General features: G+C 49.2%; 1 protein-coding gene across 1 annotated transcript; it reads right to left on the bottom strand.

Annotated features, from left to right (window-relative positions):
* Positions 1 to 577: 577 nt before the first annotated feature.
* Positions 578 to 2,424, bottom strand: LOC119294454 (protein prickle-like). The gene is made up of 2 exons (XM_037572625.1): positions 2,035 to 2,424; positions 578 to 1,537 (listed from the first exon to the last, which is right to left on the bottom strand). The coding sequence occupies exons 1-2, from the start codon at positions 2,197 to 2,199 to the stop codon at positions 746 to 748; spliced, it is 957 nt and encodes a 318-aa protein (XP_037428522.1). The 5' UTR covers positions 2,200 to 2,424; the 3' UTR covers positions 578 to 745.
* Between the last annotated feature and the right edge of the window lie 7,861 nt (positions 2,425 to 10,285).

The following is a 10,285-nucleotide window of genomic DNA, read 5'->3' as shown; positions in this document are numbered from 1 at the left end:
AGCTCCAGCACGAGCGCGGACGCCAGGGAGCAGGGCCACCAGCCGCCGGAGTTCGGCGCACGCGTGGAGCTCGTCCAGCAGCCGCCAACGCACCCAGCAGCCGCGCCTCGAGTTTTGCCAGCAGCGCTCGTGGTCGTCCCCGGCACCCTGCCGTCGCGCCGCCATAGTTGTGCCCCGCGTCCACGGCCGGCTTCTCCACGTCCATGGCCGCGTCCAGGTCCGGTGTCTCCGGCACCACCGCGTTCATGGCCAGCGACAGCAAATCGCGAGGGCACGCAGCCGGCAAGACCAAGCCGTGAGGGCACGCTGCACTTCTCCGACTTGAGCACACACTCGCGATGTCCAGCTTGCTAGCTGTATAAATGGAGAGTTGAGGAGATGGTGTGTACTAGTAGTACTAGTACTCTTTGTCATCTTGTCCAAACTCCAGCGCCAGCGCACGCATTGGTATCTGCGATGCAAACTATGCGCACTATAATCTGGAACGGAGGGAGTATTCTTTTAGCTAGAGTGAAATAAAAAATCTAACTGAACTAATCAAATTTAAATCTTACTGGACAGAAGAGAGGTGCATGGGACATGGACCAACATTACTTAGCTTCTTGTCACTACATTGTCCAGCAAAGTTAAAGCTTGTGTACATACATGCACATAAAGAAATTATTTTCCTTGCCTAAACTGTGTTTGCTGAATCAGTTTAGGGTGATGAACTAGATACACTGTCAGGTCAGCAGCGCTATTGGGCTCACATCTTAGCGTGCTGCTCACCCGTGGCCATGGGGAAGAAATGCCACTTCTTGCCTTCTACTATCTCCTCCTCCGGCGCGGCGCCGCGGCCGTCGGCATGGCCGAACACGAACTCCCCGGCGCTATCGGGCACCTCCTCGTCCTCATCATCGTCTACGTCCCTGGCGTCGGCGCCCGCACACGAGGAGGCGACGGGGACGTGGCCGTCGAGAAGCGAGCCCTGCTGGTCGCGCCGGTGCAGCCTCCGGAAGAGCCACGGCGACGAAGGGGACCCCGGCTCCGGTCCCGGCGAGACGAGGGGTGCAGGTCTGCCCTGCTGGCGCAGCTGGTAGGCGGCGTGGTGGAACAGCAGCTCGTGCCCTCCGTCGTCGACGACGAAGCGCGCGAAGGGGACCTCGGGGGAGGAGGGCCCCGTGGTGGCCGGGGGCGTGCGCGGCGCGGTGGAGGGCTCGGTGGTGAGCGCGGAGTAGAGCACGGGGGGCGACACCAGCTGCTGCGGCCCGCGCGCGTAGGGCCCCACGGCGAACATGCCGGGCGAGCTGCCGGCCGTGCCGTGGAGGTCCAGGAGGACCGGTGAGGGCGCCTCCGACTGGAAGAGCGAGGAGGCCGGCGACGAGGGCGGCGCCGCGAAGGCGAAGACCGGGTGGGCAGGCGGGGCCTGGTGCACGTACGCCGATGCTGATGCCGTGTGGGATGCTGTGGCGGGCGGGCGTGGCGGCGTGTCGCCGTCGGCGTGGAAGTGCGGGCGGAAGCAGAGCGTGGACGACAGCCGCGACCACCATCGTTTCTTCTGCAAAGCAAAACAGAGCAGCAACCACATCTCCGTCAGTTAAAATCACAACAGATGTGTCTGGTTGCACAAACACGCATGTGGATGCACTAGATCGGAATATGTATAGTACTAATTTCCACGAGTTAGTGGCATTGCCATTGCCATTGCCATGCGTGACTATTTGGGTTTGAGATGAGCGGTGGAGGCAACAAGAGTGCGTGACTTTTGGCGCCAACAAGACAAGATGGCAACACATTGACATGAATGGATGGAAAGGTCAAAGTAAACTGTGGATGGATGGAAACATTTACAGCTACAGCAGTAACAAGACATGAGCAGGCAGTTTCGTTCATTCATTCAGCACGTGCGGCTAAGCTAAGATAGGACAGGGCCAAGCCAACACACAACCGTACGTACGTACGCAGTGACCGACCGGATGCACCTAGCTTGTTCCTCACGCGTCAAGGGAAGGGGAAGGGATCGACCCAAGCAAGCAAGCAGGACGACGGACGTACCGTAGCGGCGGCGGAGGTGTCGTGGTCGTGGTGGTGGTGGTGGAGATGGTGGTGGTGGTGGGGGCGCAGGCCGGTGCTGCTCTGCGCGGCCGCGGCCAGAACCACGGCGGCCGCGTTCACCGTGTGCACGCTGCTGCTCTCCTCCCCTGCCCTTGCCTGCTGCATCCTAGCTATCTACCTACCTAATCTTGTCTGTGGTGGATGGATCTGTATGGGTAGGGAACCAACTAAGTATATAGCTAATCAATTTGTGATGCACGCATGGCAACAGATCAGGCCTGCTGGAGGAGGAAGAGAGGAGGAAGAAGAAGAGCTTGCTAGCTAGTTATTGACAAGGAAGTGAGTAAAGTAGCTCCCTCACCTCACCTCAATGGTGAAGGAAGGAAGAAAGATATATAGATGAATTGGCTAGGTGGAAGGAACGCGTTCTCTTCTTCTTTCTCTTCTCCATTCAGGTCGACGTGTGGAGCGGGGCAGCCATCGCCATCGCCAACGACAGAGAGAGTTTCTTTGATCAAGTCAATCAATTCAATTGGCAAAGGTGAAGGAGCCAAGCGCGCACGCTCGTGCACCATGACAATGACGCACCCGCACCCGCACGCATAATCCTTCTATCCATCTATCTCACGCATCACCCACCATGCATTGCATTGCATTGCCTTGGATCTATGTATGGTTACAATCCACTCCTCATGTCTCATGTAATGGAATTTTGTCTATTTTGATTCAAGCCCAATAGCAGTTTCGGAAATTCCTAATAAATCCTAGAGGTCCACGCAACCCATTCGTGCAAGGCAAGACGTGGAACTAAAGTTTAGTCTCACATTATTAGTTTAGAGGGAGTTGGATCTCTTTATAAGGAAGGTTCTTTCCCCACATGTATGAGGATGAGAACAAGAGGGACATCCACGCACGCTCCTCCTTCGCCGCCTCGACGCGCCGCAGGAATGAGCCAAGCCGATGTCTAAATTTTTGCCATGCACGACGGGTATACGAAAGGTCACGCGTGAGCTGAAACATTTTTCTGTAGTGGACACTGAATCCGAACGGCTCGCCTCTTCGTCTCCCTCGTTCCCTTTAGCTCCCGGTGCAGCCTCTCGCCTCCTTCAGTTGCGCCTATAAAAGGGAGGTCGCTCCTCGCACTACGCTACTGCCACGATGTTCCCCATCCGGTTCATCACGGACACCGATGACCACTTCCCCAACGACGACTTCTTCCCCGACGTCGACAACCTCTTCGACAACACGGCTGGCGAAGATGTCGACCCCAAGTCCAGTGCTTCTGCTCCTGCTGTTGTCCTGTACGCGTTCTTGTTTTTTCTGTTAGAGGTCCTGCCACAGTTCCTTGTTCTACTGTTTGCCCTAGATATGTTTGGTTACAGTTCATATATGCGGATGCTATTTACCTTCTCTTTGTCAGATCGCATGACTTGTTTTATCTCTGTTATATTAGTCATGTTTTATCTAGTATTTTTCTTAATAAAATCATTCGGTAAATTGCACATATTTCCAACAATCCAAAAACCTTATTATAGGCAATTTACGCTAAGTGATTTTGCTGCTTCCATGAGATCTCCTATGTTTGAGGGTATCCACTATAAGAGGTGGCGCGTGAGAGCAGTCTTATGGTTTCAAACCATGAGTTGCTATGACACCACTCTTGGCAAACCTGAAGGAGAGTATGATGCTTAACATGCACAAGCTTTTCAGAAATGGATACTTTGTTTAAGGCTGCTCTTTTGAGTGTTCTTGGTGAGAACATAGTTGATCCTTATGCGCCAATTGATAATGGAAAAGATATGTGGGACGCACTCGAGGCCAAGTTTGGGGTCTCGGATGCTGGCACTGAGCTGTACATCATGGAGCAATTCTATGATTACAGGATGACTGAGAGCGCTCCGTGGTTGAGCAAGCTCATGAGATACAGTCATTCGCTAGAGAACTTGAGCACTTCAATTGTATACTACCGGACAAGTTTGTTGCTGAATGTATCATCACTAAGCTTCCTCCTTCGTGGAGGAACTTTGCTGCCTTACTGAAGCATAAGAGGCAGATGTTTTCCATTCTGGATCTCATTGGTACTCTTGATGTGGAAGAAAAGGCGAGAGCAAATGACAACCGTTCTCGAGGTGTTGAGGGAGGTTCCAGTGCCAATATAGTACAGAAGAAAAACTTCCAGCCCCAAAAGTTCAAGAACAAGGGCAAGTTTGATGGTAAAGCAAGTTTGATGGGAAGAACAAGGCTGTACAACACACGAACTTCAAGAAGAAGAATTGACAAGAAGAAAGGTGTTTGTCATGTGTGTGGAGATCCTGATCATTGGGCTCCTAGTTGCCCTAATCGCTATGACAAGCATCATCTTGGAGACACTGACATGAAGGATGTTGGGTATGGTATATTTCTCACTATTCTTTCAGTATGTCATTCTCCTGATTGGTTAATTAACACGGGTGCTAATGTGCATGTATGCGGTGATATTTCCATGTTTTCGTCTTATGAGACCACAAGGACTTCCACCGTGCTGACGGGCAACGGTTCGAGTGCTTCTGTTCGTGGTGTTGGCACGGTCGATGTGAAGTTTACTTCGGGGAAGATCATGCGGCTGAAGAACGTGCATTATGTCCCCTCCATCAATAAAAATCTTGTTAGCAGATCTCTTCTGTGTAGAGATGGCTACAAGCTTGTCTTTGAGTCGAATAAATTTGTAATATCCAAGTATGGAACCTTTCTTGGTAAGGCTATGAGCCAGGAGGCCTGTTTTGTTTATCCTTATCAGACGTTTGCAATAAAGTTGTTAATCATGTTTGCAACAATAGTGAATCAAATGTGTGGCATTCACGTCCCTGTCATGTTAACTTTGGTTGCATGGCACGACTAGCGAAGTTAAACTTAATCCCTAGTTTCACCACTGTCAAGGGATCTAAGTGTCAAGTGTGTGTGCAAGCTAAGCAACCTTGTAAGTCTCATGTGACTACGGAAACGAGAAATCTTGCACCACTAGAGCTCATACATTCAGATCTATGTGAAATGAATGGTGTTTTGACAAAACGTGGAAAGAAGTATTTTATGACGTTAATTTATGACTCCACTAGATATTGTCATGTGTATCTTCTAAAATCTAGGGATGAGTCTTTGAACTATATCAAGATCTAAAAAGTTGAAGCGGAAAACCAACTTGATCAAAAGATCAAGAGGCTTAGGTCCGATCATGATGGAGAGTATTTCTCAAATTAATTTGATTCCTTTTGTGCGGAACATGGTATAATCCATGAGAGGACGCCTCCCTATTCACCTCAGTCAAATGGGGTGGCCGAAAGAAAGAATCGTACTCTAATTGATTTGGTTAACGCCATGTTAGGCACATCGGGTCTCTCCAAGGCATGATGGGGGGAGGCGATATTGATTGCATGTCATGTCCTAAACCGGGTTCTCACAAAGAACAAAGAGATAACTCCATTCAAGGAATGAGAGAAGAAAAGGTTAAAACTCTCTTATCTATGAACCTGGGGTTGTTTGGCGAAAGTCAATGTATCAATTCCAAAGAAGCGGAAGCTGGGACCAAAAACTGTGGATTGTGTTTTCCTGGGATATGCTTTTCATAGCATTGGTTATAGATTCTTGGTTGTAAAATCTCAGGTACTGACATGCATGTCGGTACGATCATGGAGTCGAATGATGCGACTTTCTTTGAAGTTATATTTCCCATGAAGGATATGGCTACCTCATCTAATCAGGAGATCCTAGTTCATCGAATCAGGAGCTAGTTACAATTACTGAACCTGTCATTTCGATGGAACACTTTGAAAGTCCCGTGGAGGAGAACAATGAAGTTCCTACTAGGAGCAAGAGACAGAGAACTGCAAAGTCCTTTGGTGATGATTTTCTTGTGTATCTCATAGATGACACTCCCAGTTCTATTTCAGAGCCCTATGCATCTGAAGATGCTCACTACTGGAAGGAAGCGGTCGTAGTGAGATGGATTCCATCTTGGGAAATGAAACTTGGGAGATAACTGATCGTCCTTATGGGTGCAAACCTATAGGGTGCAAATAGGTGTTCAAGAAGAAGCTTAGGCCTGATGGTACTATCAAAAAGTACAAGGCACGACTGGTGGCTAAGGGTTATACTCAAAAGGAAGGTGAAGACTTCTTTGATACTTACTCACTTGTGGCGCGACTGACCACTATTCGAGTACTACTTTCACTAACTGCCTCACATGGTCTTTTCGTTCACACTGGTATGCGTCGGTGCTATACAAACGGTTTTTAACCCCTTTCCGCGACGGCATTCGGAACTGTCACCTAGTGAGCGTGGGTGATATGGGGTCCTTCCCACACGACCCAGAAACCGTCGGGGATGTGCCCTCCTGGCACACACGCTTGGCAAAATGAGGTCGTGTGCGACTGGCGAGCGAGCAAATACGGTTATACATATAGTAGTGCTAAAAATACAATTATACAAGCGAAATCATTTCCGGTCGTAAGTACATCCCACACAGTCAGTCCCCGCTAAACGTTTTCATTCGTATATACATCCCACATAGTCGCTACAAGGAAAACGTTTCCATTCGTAGGTACATCACACACAATTGTCCTCGTTAAATCGTTTGTGATGGCCTTCCCATCACACACAATATTAATAATTTTATCGTTTTGCATTATTGAATGCATCACACACGGTGCATAGAAGAAACTGTGTGGCAAAGGCTATCCATTACACACAGCTTTTATGCGGTAAACGTTTGTGCAAGGTGGCCTAACGCAAACAGTTTTGAAGAGAATGTCATGTGTGATTCCTCATCGATCCAACATGGTTTATTCCTAGAAAGTGTGTGCGTTGCCTTAGGTCATGGCCCACGGTATTTTCTCAATAACCGTTTGCAATAGCAAAAACCAATTAGAAGGCTAATTGCCCTATTATTAATAATCCATTTATTAATCTAATTGACATTTATATTAAACACATAATATATTTCATTCCCATATTAAGGAAGCAGGATTTCATAATTGAAATACATCAGAGTACAACAGGATATAGCTTCAGCACTCAGCTACCCCATTACACAACTGCACCAGCACCAAGTTTCACATGCAACATCTAGAACCTTTCGAAATAAGCATCATAGATGATACATAGACAGATGCATCTCATCGGGAAAACTGCTGAAGCGGAAGGCGAATATTGAGCCTTCATTGATGTTGAAGGTCTTTGCAACTTTAGGCCAGTGCATGTGGATGATTGACCATCCATCCTTCTTCCTCTTCAGGAACACTTCAATATTGAACCGTGGGTGTTGTATGAATACCTTCCTCGCCTCCTGTCCATACAGGTGGTTTGCGAGGTAACCATCAGTGAGCTGTTTTGGAAAGACCTGAAAACAAGGATGTGCATAAATATCTTCTCTATATTAGAAATGGGGCAAAGGAATAAAAAAGACAAAGTATAATAGTATACAATAACAGAATGCAGCCACAACAATTGACCATCGCATTGCAGAATTGAACCAAGCAGTTAACTAAACACCACAACAAATGAACCAACCGTTAACTAAGCACCACATTGCACAATATAACATACTCCTAATAGAAGATCAGATAGTTAACCAAACCAAGCATGCTTCACAACTTGGAAATATAGCAACTATATTTGTTTCTCATGCATTTAGTACAGCCAAATTTGATTTATTTCTCACATGGCATACAATAACAGAATGCACACATAACAATTGAACATCGCATTGCAGAATTGAACCAAACAGTTAACTAAACACCACAACAAATGAACCAAACATTAAATGAGCACCACATTGCACAATATAACATACTCCTAATAGAAGATCAGGCAGTTAACCAAACCAAGCATGCCTGACAACTTGGAAAATTGCACCCTAAAGAATTGAACATCACATTTGCAGAATTGAACAAAACAGTTAACTGAACACCACATTGCATGACATATAGAACATATACACTAGAGCAGAAGATTGCATGGTAAAAGTAGATAGCACAATTCACTAGAATTTGCTAAGGAAAGGCAGTAGCTAGCAAACTGAACATGGGTCCTTATAGTGAGCTAATAAGACAAGCTACTCATTGTCGGAGATATCGATGACGACTAGCTCCTTGGACATGGAAGAGGGTGAGGCCTCCGCATCGTGGGTGCCCTCGTCATAGTGGTGAGTTGCCTGAGCCACTCCGGGCACCAACATGTTGGCTCTCAAGATGAGGTAAGCACGTGCACGCTGAGAAAACATCTCGTAGTCTTTGTCGAAGGCACCGACGGTGGCCTCAAGAAAATGCCACGAACTGTCGTTTAAAGCAGCCAACCTTGTTGCGGCGTCGGCGTGCGAGGCATCGACGGTGGCCTCGACAGTGAGGTGGCAACTGTCATTTTCTTCCTCCTGAATTTGTGCTAGATGGGCTGCCTTAGTTACATTAGCTGGATGCTGCAATCTCACTGCTGCTCTAAATTCGTCACGCAAGTCATGGATGAAATGAGAAACAAACCATTTTGAATTCAGAGCAGCATCTACAGATAAGAGATGGTACATGCAGGACTCAAATTTGTGCTTGTATTCGGCCACTGCTCCAGTTTGCTTGAGCTGTAACAGAGTGGACATCTGGCCGTCATAGTCATCACTGGCAAACTCCGCAACCAGAGCCGTGATCAAGGCATCCCAATTCATCTGTTGGTGAGTACGCTTGTATGCTTGCAGCCATAGAGCAGCATGATCTTCGAAGTACAAGGCGGCAGTGCTAACCCAATGGCGATCCGGCACATTGTACATCTCAAAATAATTGTAGCAATTATCAATCCAGAGTAAAGGAAACTGTCCTTTGAAGACTGGAAAGGGATGCTTGGGCGGCCTGAGGTGAAATCCATCACGGCGGTCATCGTGGCGCTCAGGCCAGTCAGCGGCGTCGCGGCGGCCGTCACGGCGGCGCTCGGGCCAGTCAGCGGTGTCGTGGGGGACGCAGCGCTCGTGGCCGTCGTCGTCATTGCGGCGGCCGTCACAGCGGCGCTCGGGACAGTCAGCGGCGGCGCGGGGGACACGGTGCTCGTGGCCGTCGTCGTCATCGCCACGGACGCGGCAGCGCTCGTAGTAGTTGCCGGCGTCGCGGTGGGGCTCGTAGTAGTCGCCGGCGTCTCGGCGGTCCTCACGTCGCCCGCGCGGGAGCTCCTCGCGGCGAGGTATGTACGGTAGGTAGCCGTCCTCGTCGGCGTGCCCCCTGGGATGAGCCGCGGGATCCTCCTCATTGGGTAGCACCGCGCGCGGCTGGGGGGGCGCCGTTGCCTCCGCCGCCGATCTGATTTTGGGCGGGATCGCGGGGAGGTACAGCCGGAGAGTGCGCTCGCTTGACCTCCTCCAAATCCGCGCGAAGCTCACGGAGCTCGGCTGTCACCGGAGCGAGCTTCTCGTCAAGCGCTTTGGTGAAGAATTCCTGCAGGGATTTTTGCATCTCCTCCATCTCAAGCAGGATGAATCGGGTTTGGGCGTTTGGGATCAGTGGTGTACGCGGCGCCGTTGTGTGGACTGTGGAGTGGAACGATCTAGTCTGATACCAATTGTGATGTCCCTAGCAGTAGCTTGAGAATCACAGAACAAAGAGGAAGTGAAAAAGGGGATTGACCGAAGAAGAACGAAGGAGCTTGAGCTCAGTTCATTCCTTTTTCTATTCGATGACTAGTTCAGTACAGAGGGTTGTGCATATAAGGCCCACACACACACGCCGGACGCCTACTATAGAGTCCACCCTGACAGCAGGTGGACCTGACCTGTCATACACCATCCTGTATTAGGTGGGGGTGTGACAATTGCCCCTCCTTGAGCGGCGGGCTAGTCCCAAAATACTTACATCACTACAACGGGTTGAAAGACAAGGTGATCTTCAGCATAGTTTGACCCTGCACCCACCAAAATTGATACTCTATCAGGCCATGGTTTGAGCTCAACTAGCTGCTGTTGGCTCATCCAGCAACTCCAAAGCATGAACTGTATCCTCGGAGAGAATTTCACCACAATCACCCACTTGTATGGTCAATAGTTGGGCAGGCGGTTTACACTTGTGCTCGCGGCTATACTTGTCTCCACACCGGAAACAAAGGCCATTAGCTTGTCTGAAGTCTCGCAAGGCGCGCTCCCAAGCAAACTCATTATTGTCTCAATGATGTTCCACTGGCCCTTGAGGAAGATGGGCTATATGGTGTTTGATTGCTGCAACAGGAAATGCTTGTGGACGGTGGCAACTGT

The sequence above is a fragment of the Triticum dicoccoides genome, chromosome 4B, assembly GCF_002162155.2.
Source record: "Triticum dicoccoides isolate Atlit2015 ecotype Zavitan chromosome 4B, WEW_v2.0, whole genome shotgun sequence".
In the NCBI taxonomy this organism is placed as follows: domain Eukaryota; kingdom Viridiplantae; phylum Streptophyta; class Magnoliopsida; order Poales; family Poaceae; genus Triticum; species Triticum dicoccoides.
Note: the sequence above shows the minus strand (reverse complement) of the source record. Positions and strands in the feature narration are given on the sequence as shown.

What these genes read in the sequence shown, in the direction of transcription:
- LOC119294454 (XM_037572625.1), bottom strand. Translation starts at nt 2,199, where the DNA reads ATGCAGCAGGCAAGGGCAGGGGAGGAGAGCAGCAGCGTGCACACGGTG. An exon ending in ACACCTCCGCCGCCGCTACG is followed by an intron (nt 1,538 to 2,034) that starts GTACGTCCGTCG and finishes TTTGCTTTGCAG; the next exon opens with AAGAAACGATGGTGGTCGCG.